This window comes from Molossus molossus, unplaced genomic scaffold (assembly GCF_014108415.1).
Source record: "Molossus molossus isolate mMolMol1 unplaced genomic scaffold, mMolMol1.p scaffold_m16_p_6, whole genome shotgun sequence".
In the NCBI taxonomy this organism is placed as follows: Eukaryota; Metazoa; Chordata; class Mammalia; order Chiroptera; family Molossidae; genus Molossus; species Molossus molossus.
The window spans coordinates 773,821-801,059 of NW_023425399.1; the positions used below are offsets into that span (position 1 = coordinate 773,821).

The following is a 27,239-nucleotide window of genomic DNA, read 5'->3' on the forward strand; positions in this document are numbered from 1 at the left end:
GCACCCCTCCAGGGCTCTGGGTTCAGGAGGGGGGGACGCTCTCCAACAGTTCACAGTTGTGGATTAAAACAAAGGTGCTAAGAGCACACCCAGGTCCACAGCTGCATTACCCGCAGCAGCCTAGAGGGGGCGCAGCCCTCGCGTCCACAGACGATGGATGAGCGCCCCGCGGTTCGCCCCACCGTGGGCTCGCAGCCTCGAAAGGAAGGACGTGTTGACTCGTGTGACAGCGTGGATGGGCCTCGAGGACACTATGCTCGGGGAATACGCCAGTCGCAAAGACAAATACCGTGCGGTTCCACACGTGAGGTGCTTGAGGTGTCAGTCAGAGGGTGGAATGGTGGGTGCGGGTCTGGGGGTGCTTCCTGGGGCCGGCTGTCAGTTTGGGGAGGCGGGGAGCACCAGGGGACGGTGATGACGGCCGCGCAGCGTGCGGATGCGCTGGGATTGCTGTGCTGCACCCCGTGTGGTCGCCTTGGTGGCCCCCATTCCTGTGTCCCAGGGAGTTCCCCGGGCTGGGCTCCCGCCAGGGCAGCAGGTCACAGAAGTCCTTTCTGGGAAGTTTCCGTCCTCAGTGCCCCTCCTCCAACAGGCCAGGCCCACCCGGGGCCAGACTCACCAAGAAAGTCTTTTTTTTCAGATTCTTTCTGATCAAAAGTGGGGAGACCGCAGGGGGAAGCCCCCGCACGCTGGGCCTGGGCAGTGACGGCCGGGTGGGGCCCGGGGCCTGTGGGAGCTACAGCAGTGCCCACTCCCACCCGCAGGCAGGCCCCCCTCGACGCCCCGCTGTCTGTCCGTCCCGGGGATTCTCCTTGGACCTGTCTGTGACACTTCACTGTTTCCTCGCGAGTGAGTTCAAGAAATCTTTAACAAGCATTTATTCTTTACAAATTGTGTTAGTAAAGTAACAGTCTTCTTTTTAAATAGATTAACAGTCATTATTTAAATAAGGCTTTGGCGTGGTTTTCCATATTTTTGTATTTCTTTTCTCTCCATAGACATCTGGCAACATTACTATTACTATTATTATTAATTCATGAGACGGCTCCTCTGTCCTGAATGGGAAGGGGGGTCGCCTGGCTCTGGGGAACGTGGTGGGCTGGGGGTGCCCAGGCTCCCCTCGCAGAGGTCACCAGGCGCTGGGAAGCAGAGTGCATTTCTGGTCTCCAGGGATCCATGCGAGGGGGATGCCAGGGGCTGGGTCCCCAAAACAACCCAAGGGCTGGAGCTCACTGCCCCCCCCGCCCCCCGCCCCCCAGCTTTCCTCTAGAGCTGTGGTCCTCACGGGGGCAGCTGCCCTGGGGACACTTGGTGATATCGGGAGACAGTGTTGGGGGCCAGGGACAGTGATGAACACCCCGCAGTGCATAGGACGGCCCACCACAGAGAACAGTCCCCACCCTGAGTGCTGAGAAATAAAGCAAAGCAGGTTTGGGGGGAACTGCAGTCCAGACTCACGTGACAGGCACGGCGCACGGGCAGGCGGGCGGCCGGGACACGTCTGACTCTACACTAACTCAGCTCACCCCTGACAGTTCCACCACTGGCCGAGGCCTGACCAGGGCCGGGCACCGGCGCCAGCCCCAACCCCCCACCCCACTGAGGCCTCCCTCCTCCGCCGCACATCTGGGGTCCAGAGCGAGAGGCCCTCAGACTGAGCCGCTCGCCCGCCCGGGGGCTGACGGAGTGGGTCCTCGGGGCTGTGGGCTGGGCAGCTAGAGGTCCTCACGGCCGGGACTCAGGTCCACCCGCTGGGCCTTGCCGAACATCAGGAAGGCGCACAGCCCCAGGCTGCTGATGGCGGCCACCAGGTTGAACACGGACGTCCAGGAGCCCGTGGTCTCGATCAGGTAGCCACCCAGGCCCACGCCCACAACACCTGCACTGGAGGAGAGGGACAGGCAGGCTGAGTGACAGGCAGTCCCCAGGGCAGGTGGGGGGGACTGGAAGAGAGGTCGGCGGGGGCCTGAGAGGGGAGCCGAATTTGGGGGTCCAAGGGCCAGCCTCAGTCTCAGAGGAGCAGAGACCTCACAGGCTGTGCAGGGACCCCCCCATGTCCCTCTGCGTCCCCCACAGGGGACAGGGCAGCAGGAGGGCCGGGTGGGGGGGTGAGGCCTGTCCTTGTCATCCAGGCACTGAAGCGTGGGGACCCTGGACCGTGGGGCTTGCACTCACATTTGTGGGTGGGGCTGGGGGGGAGGTGAGCATGCCGAAGGCAGCTCTGTTCTCTCCCTGGGCCAGAGTGGGTCTGTGTGCCCACCACACACACTCACTGGCCTGACACTGAGGATCCCTGAAGGGTCCCCCCCTCGGGAGCCAGGGGCGGTGGGCGGACACAGGGGTGGGAAGCCAGGAGGCACCTCAGCACCTCAGGCCGGGGACCCCAGCCCACCTCTCACCTGCCAAGGCCCCCGCTGTGTTGGCCACACCTGTGAACAGGGCAGAAAGGAGGATCAGTCAGAGGAGGCGCCCTGTGACCCTCCCTCGACAATCCACCTGGGAGCAGCCCCTGAGAGCTTGGGGAGGGGACGAGGTGGGCTGAGCATGCCCTGGTGGGGGGGGGGGCAGCGCTTCCTAGTCATACAGGGGCTGCAGTCCTCACCGAAGAGCACGCCAGCGCAGGACGGGGCCAGGTCCTGGATGTTAACAGAAATGCCACTGTGGGAAAGAGGGAAGGACATGGGCGAGTGACCCCAGGGCCGTTGGCCCCCCAAAACCAGTGTAGGTCCTCTGAGCAGCTGGAGCCAAAGAACATCAAGGGGGTGCTCGGGACCCTGCCCAGCTGGGATGCTCAGCCATGCTGGGATACTCAGCCATGCTGGGGTGCTCGGGACCCTGTCAAGCTGGGGTGCTCAGCCATGCCGGGGTACCAGACCATGCAAGGGTGCTCAGCCATGCCAGGGTGCTTGGGACCCAGCCCAGCCGAGGTGCTCAGCCATGCTGGGGTACCAGGTCATGCCAGGGTGCTCAGCCATGACGGGGTGCCCGGGACCCAGCCCAGCCGAGGTGCTCGCTCGGCCAGGCCAAGGTGCTCGGCCATCCCTGGGCCATCTGAGTCTCCCCACCCTGGCTCTCCCGTCTCAGTAGTGACACAGAGCAGGGACCCAGCCCCCGGATGCACAAACAGGAAGGCAAGCTTGCTCAAATGCACACTCCTTTGCTGTCCACGAATTTGAAAAATGACCTTTAATGGCCAGTTCCCAAAACAACTCCGCAGGAAGTTCCTCTGATTAGGCGGGGTTGACGCTGGGCACTGGGGAGGGCGGGGGCCGAGGACAGGAGCTGGCCCCTCACAGTAGAGGCACAAGCAGCAGCCTGGAGACTGGGGCTTCCTCGCCCAGCCCCCTCCGCACGGCATTCGTTCCTCCAGATGGCCCAGGTCCAGGCCGGCTGACAGCCAGACAGCCCTCTGCCTCCGTGGCTCACACGTGGAGATCTGCCACGTGCCGCCCTCCACATGGCCCTGAGCCAGATGGCTGCTCCCGAGCGCCCAGGACGGGTGGTGCCGGAGGTCCCCGAGGGCAGACGGGCGGCGCTGGTGGGCAGGGGGCGGCGCCCTCACCTGTGGTTGAAGGTCTGCAGGCCGATGGAGGCTGACGCAAAGAATACGGACTTGCAAAAGCTCGAGGTGTGACCCAAACACAGGGCGAAAACGCTGGACAGGCCCAGTCCCATCACCTGCGGACGAACCCTGGTGTCAGGCGGGGCTGGGGCACCCCCAGGGGACGTGTGGGACAAGCTCCATAGTAAGCCATCCCCACTGGGCAAAGCTAAAGTGGACACCCCACGGATGTGAGCAAACCCAGGCCCAGAAGCGGGCGCCGGGGCTCAGAGGGGCAGAGAGTGCCCACAGCCCTGAGAAGGGTGACCGAGCCGGCTCCCTACACTGCCCAGGGTGCCCTCCGACCGCCCTGTTACACCAGTTGCCTCTGGATCAGGTGGGTTGGGGATACGACCCTCAGGTCCCAGGACCACACAGGTGTCCATTCAGCCTCCCACAGCCTCCCTACCTGCATGAACTTCCGCACGGCGATGGTTCTGTAACCTGGACAGAGGGGAGACCAGGACACGTTCTCACTGGCCTGTTGGCATTGACAGCCCCCCACTCACACCCACAGGGCAACCCGGGCAGGGCTGCAGGAGGGAGCAGGGGGAGGCGAGCCGGGCTCAAGCCGCGGCATTGTCGCGGAGGGTGTGCCCGCATCCACTCTGGTTGGTCTGCACCCACCGGGGGCAGAGGTTGGGCAGGCACACAGGAGGGAGGCCACGCAGACACTTACAGATGTGCACTTGGGTCCTGGGCTCACACCTGACTGACCTCTGACCCCACCAGGTGCCCTTTCCACCTCGGAAGAGGATTGGGGGTGGCACCCAGCCCTTGGGAGGTGACTCCACAGTCACAGGGGGACTCGGATCCTCTCAGGGCATCCCAAGCCCACCCTTAATGGGGAAACTGAGGCCAGGGGAGTCACCTGCTGAGTCAGCCCGGGAGCCAGGCTCCCACGGGCCCACCCTGCGCTGGCTCTGAAGGGCCAGGGGTCTCGTCTCCCAGCTTGGTCCTCAGGGGCCATGGCCGTAGCTGCCTCCCAGGAGGGCGCCTCCCCGTCTCCCAAGGTGAGGCGGGGCCCTGGCTTGTGGCGCATCCGGTCCCCAGGGCTCACCCTGACTGATGAGATGGTCAGAGAGAAACCCGCTGAACAGACTGGCAGGAATGGCCACCAGCCAGGGCACCACATTGAAGACCCAGCCCTGCAAGGAGGGAAGAGGATCTCAGAGGCGGCCAGGATGGCAGCAGCCCCCACCCCCACCCCCACTCCCGGGGGCGGCCTCCCTAATGTAACCGTCCCCCAGTGCTGGGCCTCCAGCTGTCTCCCCTGCAGCTCAGTCTCCCAGGGCAAGAGGGGTGGAGGGCACACACTCCCGGCCCGGGAACGCACAGCTCGGGGTGTCCTGGCCGCTAGGCCCAGGAGGGTGGCCAGATGGCTGGGTGGAGCGAGCCGAGCTGACCGGCAGGTGACAGCCCTGTTCACATCGGGCCCCTGCCTGGCCCCTCCTCAGGAAGGACCATCCACAGATGGCCAGCCAGGCCCGGCCAGGGCTCCATTCAGGGTCACGGCCCTGGAGGTGAGGGCACCAGGGTGGGGTGGAGGCGCTGTGCCTTCCTGAGAGGCCAGGCCAGGTGCCGGCCCGGTGGGGGGTCGTCTCCGGGCCACAGGCCCTCGGGCATCAGGGCCGCAGGGGCCATCTGTACACCAGGGGTGGAGCCAGCCATGCGGTGCAGCCCCACCCTGTGGGACCCGGGCAGACCCACCTTGGAGCTGGGGAAAGTCTCCTTGAAGAAGGTCGGCAGCCAGGACAGCAGGATGAAGAAGGAGCAGGCCGCTGAGAGCTGAGAGAAGATGGCCGCCCTGCAGGGACAGTGCACTCGGGTCCACCAGTGCTGGGCGGCCGGAGGCCCTGGGAGACCCTGCTTGTGACCAGTCGGGGCTGGGACCGCAGTGTGCCCACCTCCGCCCCGCCCCACAAGGTGACCCGGCGGCCGGCTCACCAGACAGAAGGCTTCCGGAAGAGCTGTCTCCAGGGCACCCTGGGTTTCTTGGCCATCGGCAGGCCTTGCGCCAGAATGCCCAAGGCCAGGAAGAGATCTGGGGGAGCAAGGGGTGCCCGTGTGACATCTATTCAGGACCAGGAGCGAGAGCTGCCCTGAGCGCTGTGACTGGGGGCAGCTCCCTGAGACCCCCTCCCCGTGTCCAGGGCCTTGGAGGGTCCATGTTTGTGTTGGGTTTGAACAAACTTTTCTGGTCCTCCCTCTGCCCCCCAGCTCCGAGTCCTCCTGCTCCCTTTCCGCGGTCTGACTCTCGGCTCAGCGGACCACTCAGCGCTGAACGTGGGGGTAACTGTGACCCAGGGCCCAGAACGGGCATGTTTTCTGAGGACCCTGTCTGGGACGGAGCCGCAGCCCCTGGTCCCCTGAGTGGCTGTCCTGTGATTATCATGTTTGGTGGCAGCCTGAGAGGCCCGGCTCCAGGCCCTGGCCCCTCCTGGGTGGCCACATTCGCGGGCTGCGCCTACCTGGCCACAGTTACCTTGTTCGCTCAGCAGGTACCTGTACACGTAACACACCCACAGCAGGGTGAGGCCACCCGAGAGGTAGAAGACGCTCTGCCAGCCGTACCAGTCCAGGAGCAAGGAGCCCACCGCCCCTGTCACCAGCGTCCTGGAACAACGGAGGACCATGGCCATGACCTTGGCTTCACCCAGGAAAGGAGGCACCTGGACAAGCCCACCCCGTACGAGTTGAGTGCCTGGGCGTGTTCAGGAGACCCTGGCTGCCACATGGCCACAGTGCACTCAGGCACAGCTGCGTGGCCAAGACGTGGCACAGGGGCCCTGTCTTGCTCCCTGGCCTTCCAGGGGGCCTGCAATTGCAGTGTGGGTCCTTCTAAACGAAATCCCAAGTACCCCGGGGCCCTCGCCTCCTGCACATCACTGGACGGTCTGTTCGGGGGCTGCTTCTCCACTGTGCCCGTCTGCCAACGCTTGGCCAGGAGACATTAAAGGAGAAAACAACTGGGCCCTGGATTGAGGTCACTGGGTCTGTGGGGGTCGCTGCCTCTCTGAGCCCCCATTTCCCTGCCCCCGCCACGGGCCCAGGCCACCCGGGTGACGTGGAAATAAATCGGGAATGTTTCCTGGGCTCCGGTATTGCTTCTCCGAAAGTCACCTTGCCCTGCGTGCCCTGGGTTCTGATTTGGGCTGCTCCAGTCCACCCACGAGCACCCCTTGCCCCTCTGGATTCTTGCTTAGGTCTTGGAGCAGCGAAGTGAGGGCTCTGAGCCTGGGGTCACGCAGCCCCGTCAGGAAGGGAGACATCCAGACCGTGACACGCCCTGCAGGCTCAGTGCAGGCCCCGCCCCGTCGGACGCGCCCCGCCCCGTCGGAACGCCCCCGCCAATCCAGGGGCTCCACACTGATCGGAAGCGCGGCGGTCCTGGCCCACACGCTGGAGCCCAAGGCCCAGGGCACCTGCCCCCAGAACCTCTGCACAGTGATGGGAGCAGCCAGCGCCTCCCCAGAGCACAGAGCCAGCCAGACCCACATCACCCTGGGCTAAGATGTGCCCAGGTGGCCTGTCCCACCGCCTGTGGGGCTCTGCGGAGGCTTTGCCTCTCCTGGTCCCCGAGGCTGGGGCTTACCCGAACTGGGAGCCGGCCCCCACGGTGCTGTAGGTGAAGGCTCGCTCGCTCTCCCGGACCTTCTGGGACAGCAGGCTGGTCAGCGCAGGGAAGTACACCCCTGGAAGGAGCAGAGAATGCAGACTCGCGGGCGCGGGGTCCCAGGGAAGACTGCTCCCACTGTCGCCCGGCTTGCATAGCCACCAGCTCTACAGTCCTGGAACACGCGTGACGTGTCCACGTGCACACACACACACGCACAGTGCACATACTCGGTGAGACCCAAACGGCCCGTGCTGGGTCCTGATGTGATGCTGCCCTGTAGCTACTTGATGTCACCACAAGGAGGCAGGAGAGAGCACAGAACCTCCCGTAGATTTCTCTACAACTTCCTGTGAATCTGTAATTTTGTCATAATCTAATTTTTAAAAAACGGCACTGGGGACTTCAGCTCTTGCTGTGGCACCTCGGTTTTCTCCAAAAGCAGCCAGGTGGGGGATAAGAGGCTGGGGAATGGAACAGGACTTGGTCCCTGCCCACACAGAGTGCCAGTCACCCAGAGTGACAGCTGCCCCTGGAGGCCAGTCTGTCCCCCATAATGGGCCACAGACCAGCACACAGAGCAGTCCTTTGGTCTCTCAAGAGGGTGAGGAGAAACAGGCTGAGCTGCGGGTCACCCAGAGGGCGCCTCACAGCCCAGCCCTGGGACCTCCGTCAGCCGCAGAGAGCACCAGCCACGAGCCACATGGGGACCACGTGGGGTGGCTCACAGGAGCACAGGGACTGGTCCACCAGGACCACCCAGGGGCCTGACCTGGGAGGCTGGTCAGAAAATAGGCACAAGCCAATTCCAGGACAACTGGGCTCCCCAGGGCCCATGCCCTGTCCCAAGATGTGAGGGGGTCACCAGGGGCCGGCAGAGTTATGTGCTGAGGAAGGGCCCAGAATCCACGCACTGGGGTGGTACCCAGGAGACTGACGCTGTCAGATGCCTGGCTGGGGCAGGCGGGAGCTCAGAGGCATTGGGTCCCGGGAGTGGGGGCTGGGCACCACCTGTTCCCCTGGGCTAAGGGGGTCTTTGGGGCTGTCTCCAGGAGTCGGATGCGACCAGAGCCCGGGTGCCCCCACCATGTCCGTCAGCCTCTCAGCGTGGACAGTAGTCACACAGCAGTCCGGCTGCCACCGGGGTCCCTGAGTGGCCTTGCTGGCCTGGAGGATGTGTGATGTTCTAAACGGACACTGCTCAGATGCCCCGGCGTCATGAGGCCAGGCTGCCCACCTGCCCCACGCAGGCACACGCCGGAGCACACGTGCACGCTCTCCCCGTGACAGGGTCGAATGCCAGCAGCACGAGGGGAGCCCCTGCGGGGTGCCTACCTTGGAGCAAGCCCGTGAGGATGCGCGAGAAGGTCATGAAGACCAGGTGGGCGCTGCCCAGGTGCGCGAGCAGCGGGGTGGCGGCAGTGATGAGGCCCCAGGCAGAGGCTGACAGCAGGATGACCTTCTCACCCCCGACGCTGGAAGGGACAAGAGGGTGGTGACCAAGGGGCTGAGAGGCCGGGCTGAGCTGCAGGACCCGAGATCCTGCTGGGGAGACACCAGGGGTGGGAGCCCGGGCCACCCCTCCTCAGAGCTGCCCTCTGGGTCACGCTGTGCCACACCCCTCTGCGGAGGCGGCCGAGGGTGACAGCACCCGGTCCAGTCAGTCTGTCCATCCCCATCGCCCCCAGAGCTCTCACTAGGATGCACCCTCAAACCCCTGGACCTCGGGTCTCCCAGCTCCAGCCTCCTCTGGGGGCCTCTCCCCACAGGAATTCCTAGGAGGCCCTCCCCCAAGAGCTCTCCAGCCCAGTGAGGGGGGTGGGGCGGCAGTTACCGGTCCCCCAGGTGGCCGCCCACGATCTGAGTCAGGCAGTAGCCCCAGAAGAAGCTGCTGAGCACGATGCCAGCTTCCTTCTTGTTCCAGCCGAAGTCCTGGCTCATGGAGACGGTGCAGACGGGCATGGAGACACGGGCACAGTACAGCAGGCACGTGCCCAGCAGCAGCGTCCCCGTCCATGCCTGGCACTCGGGCCTGGGGGAGGGGAGGAGCGGTCAGGCCCAGAGGGGCAGAGTCCGATAGAAGCACATGGCACCTCCCAGACGTCTAAATGCTACCCGTCGACTCCCGGGAGAAGAGACAGACTCAAGGAATGTCGCTAACAGCAGAGGTTTGGAGCCGCCCACAGGGCTGGCTGTGGGGTGGCTTAAATAAACCACGGTTGGGGAGCTGCTGTCCAGGACCAAGGCAACCCGACCCAGGAAGGCAGCCAGGCGGGAGCTTATGGCTGGAGCCCACCAGGGGGCGGCATGCTGGGCAAGAGGACCCCAGTAGAGGCAGAGAGGGAGAGTCCCACAGCTGGGGTGGGACCAACCACAGGTTGGGGGCAGGACAGTGGGTCCTACAGGGTCCCCAGAAAAGCTGGGTCTGCCCAGCAGAGGACCTTGGGCAGGCGGTGCTAGGCGACTAGCGGGGGGACACGGTGCTGTGGGGCCTCTTGGAAGAACCTGGGCAGGGGTGCGGTAGCTGGCTGCTAGAAGGCCGCCTGACAAATGTCCACAGAGGGCGTGTCCACAGAGCTCCTGGCTGGCGTCCTCGACTGTCCGTCGCCAAAACCAAGGGCGGTCAGAGAGGGAGGCAGGAGGCGCCCAGGAGACCTGCCATGAGGACCTAGCGCCTGCGGGGGCCCATGAGCCCTGGGCCATGGGGCAGAGGCCTGGCACGCTGTGGACTTCGGTCTGCGACTGTGTGTCAACACCAGCTTACTGCCTGTGACAAACTGGGACTCTGACCTCAGGGGAGACCACGCTGCCTTCGTGGTTTCGTGACCCCCTCCACGAGACACAGCCTACTTTGCACAGGCGGGAGATGGCGGCGGGGAGTAGGCACCCCGCTGACTTTCCTGTCTTTGTGACATCCCTGAGAGTGGGGGTGGCTGGTCAGGACAGTGGCGAGGCCTTGAGCAGCCTGTGGGGGACTCAGGGTCCTGCCTGCACTTGGTCTTGCCCACAGGCATGAGCTTACTAAGGACACAGAGCCGGGCAGCCTGAGCTGCCATCCAAGTCAGGCTGGCCAGCCAGGCTGAGCCCACCTGTGGGAGCTGGCAAAGGACCCCGTGGATGGGCCTGCTCCTCGGCAGTGCCGTGACCCCCAATGCTCGTCTTGGGGGCCCCCCGGCCCTCGGTTTCCCTGTGCCCCTGCACACAGCCTCTGCAAGCCCATGCGTGGCGGTTTGGTCTTTCGCCACCCGGGTAGACCGGACAGCGGAGGGCGTAGGATCACGACCATCACTCCCCACAGACGGCCCGGCCCAGAGGTGCGTCTGAAAGGGGGCACTGGCCCTGGCCGGGTGGCTCAGTTCATTGCAGCAGCATCCCGTACACCAAAAGGTAGCAGGTTCGATTCTCAGTGAGGACACCTACGTTTCTCTCTCTCTCCCTTCCTTCCTCTCTCTAAAATTCAATGAAAACATATCCTTGGGTGAGCATGGAAAAAAAGAAAAATAAATAAAATGGGACTTTATTCCTTTAGGTGGTCAAAACAGTGAAGGGTCCCCTGCGTCCAGAGGGGACGGTGCCCCCAACTCGCCCTCCCTCAGGCACACCTTGAGAACGACCCTGAGAGCCTGGCTCTGTTTGCTCTCTGGGTGGAACTTCCAGTTAGAAACAGCAGAGACGAACTCTCTCTGGGAGGTCAGATCCAAGCTGCCCCCGGCCTCCTTCGGGCTACAGAGGTCAAGAAAGGCCCATCAGCTTCCAAACGAGTGGGCTCTGGGGTGAGGCGCTTGTACGGGCACTGCCCTGGGAGCCGCGTGGGGCAAGGTACTGCCTGCTTTCTCTCTGGGCCCTGGAGGCCCCCACAGGCCTGTTCCTAAGCTGGGGGGCTGTGTCAGCGAGGGGGGCAGAGGGACGCCCTTCACAGCTGCTGGGGACACAGTGAGGAAGTCTGGCGGCAGGAGGCGACGCGGACCCAGAAGGCCCAATCTTGCAGCAGGGCCGGGCAGGAGAGGCTGCCAGCTTCCTCTCGCCACGTGGCCTGGCCCTGGGCCTCAGGCCTGTGCCCCCAACTCTTGTGAAGCCACTGGAACGTCTGCTTCCTGAAACGGCCCGTGTGCAAGCCCGTCCACGGCCAAGCAAACAGGTGGTCACGTGGCCCCTTGATTCAGAAAAGGGAACTGTGTGGGCACCATGGGACTGGAGGACTGCGGACAAGAGGACAAGGCTGCCGGCCGCCCCCACACCTGGGAGGTGGCTGCACAGTGGCCCTGACTCCTGGGTTGCTGAGCACAGACGTGGCAGTCCAATGGCAGTCCCGGCAGAGGGCATGCAGAGCCGGGGGCAGTAGCTTTTACTATTATTATCATTATTATCACTCAGGGGTGTAAACAGCCTTCACCCCCCGCTGAGCACGACTCCCCGGGGGCCCCACAGACCCCTGCAGACGTCCTGGGACTCAGGTGCCGTTTTACAGTCACCAGAGGGAAGTAGTAACGGCAGAGCCAGCCCAGGCTATTAAACCATCACCTGGTTGAGAAGTTTGCAGAATATTCCATAGCCCTGAGCAATAACCTCTGCCCAGGGGGCCAGCTGCCTATCCAGCCTGCCACCTGGCTCAAGCTGAGAGCGTGGCCCCACCCTGATAACCAGCAGGGTGCAGGGGAAGGAAGTGAGGGAGAGGCTGGCCAAAAGCACCCCTGGTCCAGGCACACCCCTAACCGTCCCTAATCTAGCCTGGGAGAGGCCGGGGCTGTGGCTCGGGCTGTGTGGTCACCCTCTCGTTGAGCCGGCCTCCTCCCTGCTCCGTGCCCTGTCCACAGGGAGTCTCCTGGCTCTGGAAAGCTCCTTATGTGTTTTTGTTTTGAGTCCTCACCCAAGGATATTTTTCTATTTATCATCAGATAGAGTGGGAGGAAGGAAGAGAGAGGGAGAGGGAGAGAGAAACATCGATGTGAGAGGGACACATCGACTGGTTGCCTCCCATACGACCCCGACCAGAGCTGGGGACGAACCGCAACCCAGGTAGGTGCCCTTGACTGGAATCGAACCCGGGACTCATTGGTCTGCAGGCTGATGCTCTAACCGGAGTCAAACCAGGCAGGGCTGGAAGGCTTCTTATGAATGTCAGCCTCTCCACTCTCCCCAGTAGCTTTGCCTTTATCTGGGTCCCAACGCTGGGGGACTGTCCCATAGGGCCTCCCTGCAACCCCGTGCTGGGGGCACAGGGGCAGGAAGGTGCCAGTGTCCTGCCGCCAAATGCAACAGGGAGGCCCGAGAGCAGGTTCCCAGGGACTCAACGCTGGAGGTGGACAAGCCTTGGAATTTCAGAGCCTGACTCTGGGCCCAGGTCCCGCTGGCCTGTCCTCAGTCCACAGCTGAGCCTTGGTGGCCGGGGCTCCCGCCTCGTTCTCTGTCTACACACTGTAGTAGAAACGGATTCGAAAAGGAGCCGGCGACCTGCTTGGGCCCGTCCTCCCCCATTGCCGACTTCTCCCCCAGGGACCTCGTCCACATCACCTGGCCGGTGGTGGGGGCACTCAGCCGCCCAGCCTCGGGCTCCAGCGTGTGCCCGTGACCAGCCCCTGCCTGCCCCATGTGGTGACCGAACTGCTCCTCTGTGCTCTCAGGTGTGGTCCTACTGTGTGGCCGGACCGGCAAGGTCAGTAGCAGAATGTGAGACCAGGCGGGACACAGCCAGGAGGAGGCTCCCTACCCCAGGCAGGCCTCCCAGAGGGCCCCCTGCCTGTATGATCTGCAGGCCCCAGGAGCCCGGAGAGGGCCCGGGACTGGGTGAAAAGGAGGGACCCGACTGTGCACTCCTGCCCCCCAGGAGGAGCAGCGGGACGTCTCCGCACAGGGCCCTCCCCTGGCCACCCCCTGCGCAGGGCCCCTACCTGGACCACTGGGTGTCCTCCGCCGGGTCCCTGCGGGCTTCGTCCGGGGGCGGCTGCATCGGGCACTGATGGCCACAGCGCAGGGCGTCCGAGCCCGTCCCGCCGGCAGCGCCGCCCAAGTCCACGTGTCAGTCTTAGCAGCGCTTCCGTCCGGCCCTCCCAGGACGTGTCGCCCCGGAGGGCCACCGCGGTGCGGGGGAGGGGGCAGCAGGCGGAGCGCCCCTCTGGGTCCCGCCCTGCGGATGTCTGTCCCGGAGGCCGCGCCCGGTGCCTCTGCGGGTCAGGCGCTCCATCCACCCGGCTCCTGGGGCGCCCGCATCCGCTCCCCCACACCCCGCCCCTCCCCCCACCGGCGGCCGCTCGGGACTCCCCTGCAGCGCCCGGGGCAGATGGGGCTTTGGAGGCGCTGGGCCCGGGTGAGCGTGGGGAGGGGGCGGGGCTGCTGCCCCATTTGTAAATGGGGGTGGCTGGTCCCCACCTCGCCGGGCTGTGTGCCCATCAAATGGAACCCGGGGTGGTCTTATCCAGGTGAGGGGACAGTGAGACGCAGGTGTAAGCAACTTTCCAAATAGATCTTTGAGGGCCAGAGCTGGGGCCCCAGGGCCCTCATCTGCGAAGCCTCCGCAGCGGGTCTCATGCCCACTGGGGGGCTCCGCCAGAACGGAGAGGCCTGAAGGCTGGGGTGACCGGCAGGGACCAGCCTTCTGGCTGCTTCTCCCGGAGCTGCTACCTGCTCAGACACTCCACCCACCTCCATCTGCCCTCCACACAGGGCCCAGAGACTGGGCCCGGTCCTGCCACACCAGGCCCTCTAGAGGCATCTCCTGCACTTAGGAAGAGCCTAAAGCATCCCTGCACCGCAGAGTGGCCCTCCCTCCGTGTTTCTGGGCCTTGAACAGCGTGCCCACCGGCGGTCGTGCACCCTCTGCCCCAGGGCTTCACCGGCCTGGCTCCTTTCACACGTGCTGACCAGGGGGCTACTTTTCTGTCCAAAGGATCGTAGTGGAGAGAGGTTGATTTCCCCCAGGAGCCCGAGCCCACCGCTGAGAAGTTTGAGTGCTGCTGACCCATTCTTTGCCTGGGAGTTCACCTTCACCTGTTGCACCGGGCTCTCCGGTGGTCCTTTTCTTTTTCTTTTCTTTTTTTTATCATCCTTGCCCGAGGACATCTTTCCATTCTTTGTTCAGGTAGAGTGGGAGGGAGAGAGAGGAAGAGAGAGAGAAACATCGACGTGAAAGGGACACATCAAGTGGCTGCCACCCGCACGACCAACCAGGGCCGGGGACAAACTGCAACCGAGGTACGTGCCCTTAGCGGGAACCGAATTCGGTCTCTGTGGACCGCAGGCCGACGCTCTAACTGCTGAGCCAAACGGGCCAGGGCTGTGGTCGTTTTCTATGAAGAACCACACTGTCATGGACACTTGTTTTTTGTTTTATTTATTTTTTTCCCTTATTGATTTTAGAGAGAGAGAAAGTGAGAAGGGGAGCGAGACAGAAACAGCGATGAGAAAGAACATCGACTGGCCGCCTCCTGCATGCCCCATACTGGGGATCAGGCCCACAACCTGGGCCTGTGTCCTGACTGGGAATCGAACTGGCCACCTCTTGGTGCTGGGTCATGCTCAACCACTGCGCCACACGGCCAGACTGTCATGGACACTTGTTATTTGACTACACAAAGTCCCTTTCCTCCTGGAGCTAATGATCTGGGCGGGGAGAAACAACACAGGGAAGAATAAATAGAGAACGGCTATTTCTGCAAAAGGGCTGGGCTGGGCTGGGCGGCGTCCCTGAATAGATGTGCGAGAAGGCTGTCCGAGGGAAGGAGGGGGGGGGGCAACCCACTCAGGTGTGCAGGCCTGAAGGCGAGCTCCAGAGTCGCAGGGGCTGGTGGAGGCAAGAGCGGTGGGGGCAGCGCAGGCCCCAGGCTGGGAGGCCGCAGAGCTCACAAGGGGGTGAGGGTGGGAGCTGTCAGAGAGCACAGTTCACCTGGATAGCTCAGGGCGGCCAGGGTGGAGGCAGGGAGGACAAGGCCACTAGAGTACTGGGGGCTCTGGCCAGGGTGGAACAGGGGGCTGACAGGAGCTGTGGGTGCGCGAGGGTGGGCGAGGTGTGACCGAAAGTGGGCTCCCAAGCAAGCATCTGGCCCCTCCCTGTCCTGAGGCGGAAGGTTTGGGTGGCAGCCAGCATTGCTAGACAAACTGTCACATTCCAAAGGGAGCCTGGAAACACTTGGTGCTGGCAGTGACCAGGCTGGACACACACCGTTCAGGCTCCCAGCTGATCCTGGGAGCTGCCTCTGCCCAACCGTCCTGGAGGTTCAGGTGGGGAATGCCTGGGGGACATGTATGGAGAGAATTACAGTAGCCGGTTTGACACCTGGTGTGCAGGAGAAAGGCGGTCAGGGACTGAGCCTCCTCGCAGGGTGTTGGTTCCACCTCCGTTTTGGGGGCTCTTCCTTTACTTCCCGTGCTGCGGAGCCCAACCGTAAAGGTTTATGGTTAACTCACACCTTCTGCTCATGTCGCAGGTTTTGCAGGCTCCAGGGCCACACCCAGCACAGCTTTCTGTGAAATGCAGACCTCACACCCCTCCCACATGTCACCTCTGTCCCCTTTGCAGCCCGGCAGGCACAGTTCTTCCTGAAGATAACGACAGGTAAGAGTAAACAGTAAACAGTAAGGGCCCTGGCCGGTGTGGCTCAGCAGTTAGAGCTCCGGCCTGCGGACCAGAGTCCCAGGTTTGGTTCCTGCTAGGGGCACGTACCTCGGTTGCAGTTTGTCCTGGCCCTGGTTGGGTCGCGTGGGTGGCAGCCAGTCGATGTGTCTCTCTCACATCAATGTTTTTCTCTCACCTCCTCCCGCTGTATCTGAAGACAAATGCAAAAAAACATCTCCTCGGGTGAGGATTAAAAAAAAGGTAAACAGTAAGGAATCAACTCTGGACACAATTCACGTGAACCCATGCAGGGGGCACCCGCCTTTCAAGCCGAGACAATCAAGGACAGAACTGTGTACAACTGCCCGACCAGTGTGGCTCAGCTGGTTGGTCATCATCCTGTGCACCAAGAGGTCCCAATTCTATTCCCAGTCAGGGCACAAGCCCGGGTTTCAGCTCAATCCCCGGTAGGGGGCGTGCAGGAGGCAGCGGATCGATGTTTCTCTCTCATTGTTTCCATCTCTCTCTCTCCCTCTCCCTTCCTCTCTCTCTAAAAAAATAAATAAAACATAACTTGAAAAAAAAGAACGTACAACTTCCCGGGATGAAGTGCAACGCGGGTGCTGCAGGTGGGACCCCTGAAGGTCTGCAGCAGCTCGTGCTGAGCGCTGGTGAGTTGCTGCCTGCCTTCCGAGCGCTACTCGACATGTCTGTCTCGTTCCAAGAATACGACTGCAGTGGGAGACTGAAGACACGTGACTCCACGAACCTGTGGCTACCCGAGGACCTGCACCGTCCCTCACACTGCCTCCCTCCAGGCCCTCCCGCCCGGCAGGGGCATCCTCGCTGGCTCCCTTCACTTTCAAAAGCCAGTTGGGAAAACACGGTCAGGTGCCGTGGTCTGTGGGACAGAAAACCTGGCTTGCCTGAGCAAAGCCCGCCGATGTGTCTGTGGAGTGAGGCGTCACAGCCAGGCAGAGAACACTGTCACCTCTCGCTGGTGACTCGGCTCGCACACTCCCCCCCGGACCCCGGGGTACCCTGCACCTGGCAGCCATGGCAGGCCAGTGCACAGTGGCATCCTCGATGTCTTGCTGCGATGCGAGCTGTCCGTCCCCCACCCCGCAGCAGGGAGCCTGCACTCGGGGTCCACAGCTGGCAGGGGGCTCCGGCATGACCTGCCCCACACACTGCAGGCCTCAGCAAGGTCCACGCGGACAGGATGCACTCGTCCCCAGTTGGGAGCTCTTTGCTTGTCCTTCGGTTAGAGCTGGGTACAAACGAGCCTGGCAGACCTTCTTCCGAACCTGGTCAGACTGGGCCTGTGAGCCTGGCTGTCCGAACCCAGCAGGCAAAGTCACCCCCAGTGAACGTGTGCCTTTTCCAGAGCCTGGGAACCTTCATTCAAATGGCAAAACAAGTGAGTTCTCATTTGCGTTGCAATAACCCCTGTGCTTTGGAAAGGTTCCAGACTGGGGGTGGGTGGGGGGGATTCCTCGCACGACTTCTTGCCAGGGACACGGAGAACCACAACATTCTCCAACTCTACTTGTTTCAAGGCACCTCCCACAAGGAAGCGTGGAAGGAAGAACTAAACCACCTCCGGAAAGCACACCTTCATGAACACAACAGTGAGATCCCAGGAGACACAGCAGAAAGTCGCATGATGGACCCTTCCTCGTCATCACTCCAGATGGTCTAGCTGGGCGTGGAGACCACCAGAGGTGGCCAGCAGCAGTGACGGCACACTCTGGGACACGCTCCTGAAGGACGTCCCGTTCTGGGAGGTCATGGGAATAGACCTCTTAAAGGTGGAGAAAGCAAGACCACCTGAGTACGGAGTCTCCCCGCTGTCTGGCCCATGCGGGTCGGCAGCACTGGCCGATTAAGCTCCGTGCTTGATGAAATGGCAGCCTGCTGTCTTACGGCCACTCAATGGGATGTCATGCTCGTGACAACCCCACTCGGCCCAGGACGTCTCTGGGCGACTCCTGCGTTCAGGACTCCCAGCACCACCCACCTCAGACCCTCACACACGAAGTCCGTGCCAGATTCGCTTGTGCAGTCATCATGCAGGTGAACCGCCCACACACGCTGAGGAAAGGTGCTTAGGAACATGCGGAGTCACTGGTGCGTCTCTGGAAATGTGGCCTCATCTCCACCTCTCTCCTAACACCTGTCCTCTGGCTCTTGCTGCACTGATGTGTCAATGGCCTGAACGTGCAAGTCTGCCCCTCCAGCCTCAGAGGAAATGACCCTAAGGTCACATCTGAGCGGAAACCGTCACAGGTGGCATGAGGGCTGGGCAGAGGCTAGGACATCCACAGCCTACACGTCTGACCTCTGCATCTGTAAAGGACAGAATCCCCATCCACACTGCCCACTGCTCTACCCACTGGGGACCTTGGCCTCCCAGGGTGGCTGTTTGCTCCGAGTCGCAGTCACTCAGGTGTCACCAAGTGCACCGGCCGCCACTTCCGGGCTCCCCACCCCGGGCAGCAGGCAAACGTGAGCACAGATCAGGATGCTGGGTAAGGTGAGACCCTGAGGCGGAAGCGCACCCCCCGCCGAGGCCTCCACCACATCAGGGCACGGCACCCCAGCACAGCCCCGGACACGTGGTCCTCCAGCTGCGGGACCCAACGGTGGCACTGCCATCACCATGGGGACCTAAGCCCCGAAAACAAAAGGTTTGTTTGAGATGACAATTGAAACTTTTTAGAGGCCATTTCGATCATTCTTGAAATCAAAGTGAAACCTTTATTTTCAAAAGAACTGCCCAGAGAGAGGGCTCGCCGATTCACCAGGAAGGTCTCTGACCACACACAGCACCAAAATATATATTTGAAAAATTAAAAACACAGCCCACCACTCACACACGTCCCCCAAAGCCACACAGCTCAGACCGAAGGAAAACAAACCGAAGTCGATGCCCTCACACAAGAAGTCTCTGAGTTAGGATTTACAAATTTATAGTCTTTGCTATGAAAAACGAGCGGAAACCGGGGAAGGGCAGCCTGCACGCGGAGACGGGAGAAGGAAGGACGCGTGCCGTCTGCCCACAAGCTCTCAGCAAGCGGGACAATGACCAGTGCTTCTCGTAGACTGGGGGGCCGGGAGGGTCACTGGTGCCCCTCACAGGACAGCGCAGAGGCCAGGGAGCCCTTCAGGAGCAGGACACTGTGAGTGCCAGGCGCCACCACCACCTTCAGGACGCGCCGCGTGCGGCCAGCACCAGGCTTCCGGACAAGGTCTTTCACCGCAGGCTGTCCAGCACTTACAAGGGCCATTTTCCCTTTAAAAGAGGTGCCAGGTCCAAAAAAAAGTAAAGGGGGAAAAAGAGTCTCTACTGTAGTAAAAATTTCCCAGTCACAGCCGGACATTCCGGCGAGCCCTGTGCAGTGACATGCAGGGTCCCCGCACAGGTCTACTTGGGCTCCTCGATGACACCTTTGCTGAGGTCTGTCATTTTGGGGTACTTTACTTTCTTCTGGTCCAGCTCATTCTGAGCCCAAAGGAGTAGTTTCAGTAATTTTGCCAGCTTGGGTGTTGACTCACGATTCTCGTAATCTAGGACAGCCTGGTTCACTTCGCTCCATACCTAGAAGAACACACACCCAGTCAGGACAGCCCACAGGGGAGGGGAGGGGCGGGGCGCGGCAGGGCGGGGCTGTTGTGACTGCGCATCTCATCCTCCCAGAGCCCACCTGTGACACGTGAGGCCCCCACGGGATGCACACACACCTCTGCCACAGGGAGCGCAAAGTCTGGTTGGCAAATGGCACACCTGGCCGGGATGGCAGGTCAGTGCCATGAGCCAGGCTGGAGGGGACTACGAGAGAGGAAGGGGGAAGGCAAGCTCCATCCACGAAGCCTGAGGGGAACCTGCCATGGCCTGAAGGGCTGTGGAGGGACCGGAGGACAGGCTGCTTTGCCTGGGGAAGGGACCAGCGTCACGTTGGCTGGACCGCAGAACCAGCAGTGAGGACAGGAAGCTTCGGAACCAAGTCTGGTTCTGAATAAAAACCACTGAGGACACCTATTTCTCAGAGGTTCCAAGTACACAGGACTAAGGTTAAGAGAAATGAGAAAAACTGACAGAGGCTTGGGTACAGCTCACCCTTGACCACCCCCATACGTGGTTTTCACCTCCACCTTGGGATCTGTGGGTGTGGGGGCGGCTGCGTGCACCATCGCACCCCTTTACCTGGGGGACCTGAGGCTCTGTGGATTCTGGTTCCCACCGTGGGGGTCCTGAAGTGGGTACCAAGGATGGCTGTGCGGTAGTTAGGTTCTCGGGGAGTCAGCCATACATGGTGCCCAGACACTCCAAGTGGTAAAAGGGCCGCTGTACTGTTAGATGAAGCCGCAGGACCCGGAGCCCAGGCCCACACGATGGCGGGCGAGACAGCAGGAAGAGCTGGTGCTGCACACCAGGGTCTCATGCCGGACGCAGTCCACATTACGCTGCAGAGCCACCCCAGGCTGGTTCCTTACCTTCTGCCTCTGCATCATATTCAGAAGGTCTCCAAAGGGCGAGTCCTCGGGGTTGTCGAAGGCCAGCAGGGCCAGTGTGCGCTCCAACTCCGTCAGGCACTCCCTGCTCTCCTCCCCCTGCTCCGCCAGCTGCGTCTGCGCAAACTCCAGCGCCGCCTCCGTCTCCCGCTGGCGGATCAGCTCGATCAGGTGCTGTTGCTAGTCAGGGGCCAAGCGCACAGGCTGACACACGACCGGCCAGTGCCCCGGCGGCTGTGCTGCTCTCCAGTCAAAGGAGAGCCTACAGGATGCTTTTCGAGCATCTCTGAGTTACTCAATTTGCATTTTTAAAGCAAGAAATGACTTCTGAAATATAAGACACCAGCTAACTCAAATCCCTTCCCCACATAAATTACACGACGTCCCATCAACAGATTCAAAGGCCCTTCTGAACCACCCCGCCACCTAGTAAGGCCCCGGGGCAGATGCTCTCCCCTGAAACTCACCTGGAGGTGGAAGTACAGGTAGCGGTTGGTGTCCAGCAGCTCCGGGTGCAGGCTGTTGATCAAGGCGATCGCCTCCTGAATCTGCCCCTTCAGGATCATCTCACGGATTTTGATCCGCTCGTCGAGGGTTTCTAGGTCCACACTCGGCTCGATCCCAGACTCCATTCGAAACTTCTCTGCGGCTTCCTTAAAGCCCTCTGGAGAGGAGAACTGGCCTCACTGCTCGGAAAGTCAGCAGGACATGGACACAAAGCCCCAGCGCTCTAAGCCGTGTGCCTTAGTGATCCCATGTGAACCGACTTCCTTAGGGGCTGGGCATTAATCTTTGTGAATTCCTAGTCATGCCCTTGCAGTGCCGCAAATGAAGCCCGCAGGTTGGGTGGGCTCCACGAGGAGGCTGCAACCCCAGGTCTGGCTGCAGGGCAGCTGGAGGTCTGGGCCAGGTGAGGCACCACTCACAGCCTTAAGGACCTGGCCACACCCTCATCTCCGTGAGTCCACACACAGCCTGTTTGCCCTTCTACACACACACACACAGCCACAGGCTCACATTTCCTCCTACCTATTGAAAGAATCTCAACAGAGCCTCGTGGGGAGGGGGTACTCAGAACTAACATGAAGGGGACATAACTTTGGAACCCTCTGGGCTTCCTACCATGTGCAGAATCCCCTTTTCCTCTCCACTGTCACAGAGGACGGAGTCAGCTACAGACCACTTGTTTCCCTGTATGCTCTGCACTCGCCCTCCCGCTGTGAGCTCAGCACCTTCTAGAAAAAGTCCAGTGTGATTTACCAAACTGGCCAGGTCACCAACTCAGGGTTTAAGTGCATTTCAGAACATTCCTAATGATCCTAATTAATTGCAGAAATATCAAAAGCCAAGAAACCAATTTTTGCCTTAGGTAGGTCTCAGGGACGGGAACAATGACCTCGTCTCCAGGAGAGAACATCTTTGCCGTGGTGACCCACAGGTTTGGTAGGCTGGTGCTGCATTTACAATGCCAGGATAAATCGCCTGCACAGGGAAGCTCAGCGGTGAACTCTGAGTGTATTCACAGAAAGGGAGCACCTCTCGCATCCTGACTGCAGGCTGTTACCTGTGACCAGGTAGTTCATGATGAGGCGATTCATGTCTGCTCGCTGCACATGTAAGTTATTGAGTTTTTCCATCCACTCATCTTTCGTGATTTCATCGGGTTTTTCTGTGTAACTCATTCTGATTTTATTTCTACAAGACAAAAAATATTTTAGAGATTGGTGAAGGATTCTCTAACAATTGTGATCATTTCAGAAGTAAACACAGTGATGTGGTAAAAAGTAACGGAGAGTGGGAAGATACTTCAAATCTGGAGAACAGCATGTGCAAAAGGCATGTGACCCGAGTGAAGGGTTAGGGACCAGGCAGAAGACTTGGTGTTAGAAGGTAGGATGAATGCAAGAAAGAGCCAGGGGTCAAAGAAATAAGAGGTCAAGAGGTCATCTGAGGTCAGCAAGGCTGAGGATGGAGTTTAGATAGAATTACATGCTGTGACATTCGTGTTGAAAAGAAGCTTGCGATCAGCCACCAGACCAACAGAGACTGAGAAGTGACATCACCAGTGTCACAAAGACCCGAGAGGTCATGAGCTCTCACTGCCCGCAGAGCAGGCTGCACTGTGAAACACTCGGACCCCAGTGAGGCCGACCTCACAGGCACAGCCCCGCAACTCCACTCCCACCAGACCAGACCTCGGAAACGCACCACGTCACCAGACAAGCCTGTTCCCAGAAACGCTGTTCAGGACAACAGGAACACGGAAGCCACCCATCAGACGTCCACCCAGCAGCAGCGAGGACCAGGCCCACAGCCCTAAGCCCCAGACCCTTGGGCGGGTGTGTGTCAGGATCCAGAACCTTCCAGACCACACAAAGCCTAACACTGTGTGACCTGGCGTCCTCACGGGCCCGGGGCAGCACCCCACAATCAAACACTAATTCTTCTGTGAAATGGGTGAGACCATTCAACAGCCTCTGCCAGGTCAGGTTTCACCATCAAATAGGTTAAAAACAAAAACACTTGGTTTTCAGGGCTATTTGGATTTAGGTTGCTCAAACGGGACTGTGACCCGGTGTTCACATGGCAGAATTCACTGAAGCAGCTGAAATAAATGAGGACAGCCCTGTGGCCGCCTCTCAGGAACCAGCTGATGAACACGGGCTGCAGCAGAGGCCCACATGTGGCAGACAGTTTAGCAAAGAACAAAAACCAGTCCTGGCCGGTTTGGCTCAGCGGTTAGCGCGTCAGCCCGCAAACCAATGAGTCGCAGGTTCAATTCCGGTCAAGGGGACATACTTTGGTTGTAGTTCGTCCCTGGCCCTGGTGGGGTCATTTGGGAAGCAACCAGTGGAAGTGGCTCTATCACATCGACGTGTGTCTCTCTCTTTTTCTCCCTCTCACTCTATCTGATAATAAGTAGAAAAATATCCTCGGGTGAGGAATAAAAAAAGAAAGAAAGAAAACCAGGCAGACTACAAAATGTATTGCTTTAGCAGTAAGCACAGGTGAAACAGGAAACTGAGGAGGTGCTACCAAGGAAGGAGGGGCAGACAGGGGGCGACCCTGGGAGCACCCTGGGCTTCTGAGATGGGGCAAGCCCACCACCGACCACTTTGTTTTTACCCTTTGTCACTGACATATATGTAAGGGACACTACTTTACATATAACAAAGCACTCGTTCAATGCTTCAATACATTTTAAATAAAATTAAAAGACAGCAGCGAATGTGGGGTGGCGAGAGTTGAGCAGGAAGGCCAGTAAGGAGCCACCCAAACAAGAGGGACAGAGCGCGGACAGCTGGGGACACCATGGGCCTTGCTGCTGGACGGAAGGTGGAGGGATAAGGGGACAACTGGAGGGTTCAAGCGAGCCCTGGAAGGACGGGGCCCCAGACGAGGAGGCAGGACTGGGACAGGAACAGGTTTGGGGAGCAGGGCCAGTCTGGGCTGCCCGTCCGACTTGCAGTGGGGAGCTCCAGCAGGCCCCTGGATGACAGGTCCCAGCTCGGCGCTGGGAACACTAATTAGGGGAACATCCGCCAGAAAACGTGGACGGCCGACAGTCTGGCGCAGGTCACGCAGGGAGGCAGTGTGGGGAGAAACGCCAAGGGACGCAAGACAAAGTCCCGGCCCGTGGGAGACACCGACACCCAGCGGGCCGCCGAGACAAAACCGAGAGACGCTGCTCCTCGCACACACCCGTCCCTCCTGGCCGCTGCCCACCGCGTAACTGCGACCGCACAGGTCCCCGGACGGGACAGAAAGGCAGCTGCGCCGACCGCCACCGGCAGCCGCAGCGGCTGCACCCGGCAGTCAGCGCTCAGCGCCGCGCAGACCGGACCGGGGCACCCGCGTCCCCGGCGGCGGGGGCCGTCCCGCCAGGTCGGGGTCTGCAGGAAGCAGGTGCTGAGAGAAGCGAGCTCTCGGCAGACACGCGAGCCGCCTGTCCGGGCCCGGTTCCGGACGCCGGGCCGCCTCCGGCCGTGTCCTCCCGGGAGGGATGACGGCGCCCGGGCAGCTTCGGCCGGAGCAACGGGCAGCTCCACTTGCAAACTCAGGGGCGCCGCCGCCGCTGAGGACGAGCCCCGGCCTGACACCTGCTGGGACCGGCGACACCCTAAGACCCCGCGCGGGCCCGACCCCATCCCCGCCCCGCCGAGCTCCCGCTCCCGCTCCCGCGGGGACGCTCGGCCCGACCGCCTGGGCCCGCCGCGGCCATCTTACCGTGCGATCCCGCCTCCCGCGCTGCGCAGTCTCCGCGGCCGCTCGGAGGGCCGGGCCGGGCCGGGCGGCGAGGGGGCGGCGGCGCCGGGCAGGGGGAGGCGGAGGCGGGGGCCGCGACGGAGGCGGGGGCGGGGAACGGGAGGGCAGACGCACCGGCGGCCGCCCACTCAGCCTCTTCCCGCGAGATCGCGAGCCCGGGAGCCGGCAGCCAATCCAGGCCGGCTGCGGCGGGGCGGGGCGCGGCGGCCGCCCGGAAGCGCCGAACTACAACTTCCGTCCTTGCGCGCGACGCTCTTGGCGGCGCCCTCGCTCTACGGGTTGGCGCGAGAGTCAAAAGGCGTCGTCAGGCTCCGGGCAAGATGGCCGCAGTGGAGGCGTCGCGGCGGGGGAACTTCGCGCGGGGAATGCGGCAGCTGGACTGAGCCCGAGGCGAAGGTCCCAGGGGCCCTTCCGTCGTGCGTGTGAGCCCGGAGGGCACGGGGCGGGGGCGGGGAACAGGCGCCGGGGCTCCGCGCCGCCCGGGGCCGGGCTTCCTCCCAGGCCCGGGCGGAGCCGCCCCAGCGCGGCCGGCGGGAGCTCCCCGTTCCGTGGGGGGGGCGGCTCGGGTTCCCGCCGTGTCGGCGAGCGCGCACTAGCTCGCTCCCGACGTCAGCTCCGCCGAGCCCGGGCCGGGGCGGGCGCTGCGGGGCCCGAGCGGCGCGGTCTCCTCGGCCGGGGTCGCCCGTCGCAGGGCGTCTGCTCGAGGACCCGGCGGGCCCGAGCGCGGCCCGGTTCCGCGTCGCCGCAGAGGGCGGTGGAGGGAAGCCGACGCCCCTGGAGTTTGCAGGCAGGGGCTCCACGGCCTCGTGGGGTTGCTCCAAGGTGAGCTGGACGCAAGAGCGGTGTCGGACTCCTGGCGGCAAGAAAGTCCGACCCGGCAGATGGGCTCGACGAGGACGACGGGTCCCATTGGTCGAGTGAGCGAGTGTGCGGGTCCCAGGTTTTGACACGAATCCGTTTGAAACGCAGATGCAGTCACCCCTTCGTCCTTAATCCTTTGCAACCGCTTAACCTTATAAACAGTTTTAGGGGTCGACGTGGTGGTGCGTGGCGGGGGCGCAGGATGGTAAAACTGTTTTCAGGCGGACACAGGCAAAAAGCTCGAAGGCCGGTGCCCGAAGGACACAGCGTATTCCGGTCCAAAGAGGCTTCAGCTGGGGTCATGGGCGAACCGCCTGTCCCCGCAGCAGCGAACTGGTCGCTGAGCCCGCAGGTTCTGTCCGCAGACTGGTTGCTCTTCTTTGGTCCCAGCGTTTGTGCTCCTGGGTCGCCCTGAGGGGTCCTGCCAGCTCGTGTTAGAAGCCCACGCAGCAGGCCGGCTGGTCTCTCCTTCCCTCGTCCTCTTCTCACCCTTTGGAGACTCCACAACGGCCTCTGCAGAGCGAGCAGAGCTGAACGCCTCACCACTCCTGCCCTTTCTCTCCACTCCGGCCATCCCGGCCTGTGGGAGGCTCCCTGGCGCTCAGGCGCTGGGCCTTTATGTAGCGAGCTCCGGGGGGCGGGAGGGGGCCCACCCCTCTGAACAAAGCTGGACGCAGTGTCTCCTTTATGCTCACGTGGTGCCCTAAAGTATCCCTTGGTTGGCTCTAGCACACTGTTGTCACTGTCACCCGATAGCACTCTCTAGAGCTAAAGCGTCCATTTCGTGGTGGGAGTTCCATAGCAGCTTGCTGGGCATGGGAAGGAATGAGTGACGCCGAGGACCTTAACTAGAAGCGCTCTCAGCAGAAAGGGACAACGGGAGGCCTCCACCGAGGAGGGAGATGAGCAGTTCTTGGTGATTGACAGTTTGTAGGGCTCTGGAGAGAAAGTCAAGAATGACACCGAGGTGTGTAGCCTGCCTGGTTGCTGGTGTCGGTGGTGGCGGCACCAACTGAACAAGAACCATCGTAATGAGCAAGAGAGGGGACGCAGTAGGTGTGGGCCTCATTGACTTTGAGTTGCTTAACGCTATGGAGAAAGATGGGGACTGAGAGTTGACTTTCAGAGAAAGTCCATAGAGAGGGGGAGAGGGTGAAGTCCAGAATCCAGGAGGACAGCAACATGTAGCTGTTAGCCAAGGCTGCCCAACGGGTGAACAGAGAAGGAACAGCCAGAGAGGTTTGACAAGTCCAGTGGTGGAGGGTAGCAGCTCTGCTGGAGCCTTGGGGCATAGAGTTTCTAGAAGGTGTGATTAACCATGTCAAGTGCAGCAGGGCAGTCCAGTGTGAAATTCACCTAGAACTACCCACTGGGCAGTTACTGGTGACGGAGCTTGTCCAGTGACACAGTGGGAGTGGAAAACCGTAGGCTGCATTGAGCTGAGGGGAGTGGGGTGAGGTGGAGACAGCTAACGCGTGCAGCAGCAGTGCAAGCTATGCGACAGGTGTGTGTCCAGTGGGGTGGGTGAGTGGTGTTAGGGAAGAGGACAGAGGTAAAGGTAAGCACAGCCAGGTGTGCCTGAGGTCCCCTGTGGAGAGTGCATGGAGTGAAGTACAGGCCTGGCCAGAGCCCTGAGGACACCAGCATGTAGCAGAGTGTGGGGACCAGCAAGGAGGTGGGTGGGTGTAGGGTCACACTGGTCACCATCTGGGGTAGTGACCAGGTGACCCAGATTTCAGCTTTGTGGGCTCACTAACTGCTGAGCTTCTTGATAAGAAAGAGGTGGGCTGTGGAAGGAGAACAGCCAGGTGCCCTCCGAGTCTAGGCGGAGT

General features: G+C 61.5%; 3 protein-coding genes and 1 long non-coding RNA gene across 12 annotated transcripts in view; 2 read left to right on the top strand and 2 right to left on the bottom strand.

The window, feature by feature from the left end:
* Positions 1–1,628: 1,628 nt before the first annotated feature.
* SLC17A9 (solute carrier family 17 member 9) lies at positions 1,629–13,192 on the bottom strand. Of its 9 annotated transcripts, none has more exons than XM_036245106.1 (13): positions 13,106–13,192; positions 9,052–9,249; positions 8,553–8,692; positions 7,197–7,296; positions 6,087–6,217; positions 5,549–5,645; positions 5,312–5,408; positions 4,662–4,749; positions 4,011–4,045; positions 3,563–3,678; positions 2,603–2,658; positions 2,400–2,429; positions 1,643–1,879 (listed from the first exon to the last, which is right to left on the bottom strand). In XM_036245106.1, the coding sequence occupies exons 1-13, from the start codon at positions 13,162–13,164 to the stop codon at positions 1,716–1,718; spliced, it is 1,311 nt and encodes a 436-aa protein (XP_036100999.1). In that variant the 5' UTR covers positions 13,165–13,192; the 3' UTR covers positions 1,643–1,715. The 9 variants fall into 9 exon arrangements, with proteins under 9 accessions (XP_036101003.1, XP_036101005.1, XP_036101006.1 ...); XM_036245111.1 differs by having other exon boundaries at positions 1,746–1,884; XM_036245110.1 differs by lacking the exon at positions 4,662–4,749 and having other exon boundaries at positions 1,629–1,879; positions 6,107–6,217.
* Positions 12,183–16,228, top strand: LOC118618704. The gene is made up of 3 exons (XR_004957085.1): positions 12,183–12,233; positions 15,638–15,765; positions 15,983–16,228. It is a non-coding gene; the product is annotated as an uncharacterized LOC118618704 (long non-coding RNA).
* A 2,269-nt stretch (positions 16,229–18,497) lies between these two features.
* On the bottom strand, positions 18,498–24,565 carry GID8 (GID complex subunit 8 homolog). The gene is made up of 5 exons (XM_036245649.1): positions 24,508–24,565; positions 21,845–21,975; positions 20,748–20,944; positions 20,263–20,460; positions 18,498–19,366 (listed from the first exon to the last, which is right to left on the bottom strand). The coding sequence occupies exons 2-5, from the start codon at positions 21,960–21,962 to the stop codon at positions 19,193–19,195; spliced, it is 687 nt and encodes a 228-aa protein (XP_036101542.1). The 5' UTR covers positions 21,963–21,975; positions 24,508–24,565; the 3' UTR covers positions 18,498–19,192.
* A 357-nt stretch (positions 24,566–24,922) lies between these two features.
* The window catches only part of DIDO1 (death inducer-obliterator 1), a 51,989-nt gene continuing 49,672 nt past the window's right edge, over positions 24,923–27,239 (top strand). Inside the window, exon 1 of the mRNA XM_036244065.1 lies at positions 24,923–24,968. The gene's annotated coding sequence lies outside the window, so the exon portion shown is untranslated. The remainder of the gene's footprint in view (positions 24,969–27,239) is intronic.

Bases quoted from the DNA above. Each gene is read 5' to 3' on its own strand.
- GID8 (XM_036245649.1), bottom strand. From the start codon at position 21,962: ATGAGTTACACAGAAAAACCCGATGAAATCACGAAAGATGAGTGGATG. The intron at 20,461-20,747 runs GTGAGTTTCAGG...GCCCCTGACTAG, and splicing joins ACCTGTACTTCCACCTCCAG to CAACAGCACCTGATCGAGCT. The intron at 19,367-20,262 runs GTAAGGAACCAG...GTGTTCTTCTAG, and splicing joins ATATGATGCAGAGGCAGAAG to GTATGGAGCGAAGTGAACCA.
- SLC17A9 (XM_036245105.1), bottom strand. From the start codon at position 13,164: ATGCAGCCGCCCCCGGACGAAGCCCGCAGGGACCCGGCGGAGGACACC. The intron at 7,297-8,552 runs GTAGGCACCCCG...TGCTCCTTCCAG, and splicing joins CCTCACGGGCTTGCTCCAAG to GGGTGTACTTCCCTGCGCTG. The intron at 3,679-4,010 runs GTAGGGAGGCTG...GTTCGTCCGCAG, and splicing joins CCGTGCGGAAGTTCATGCAG to GTGATGGGACTGGGCCTGTC.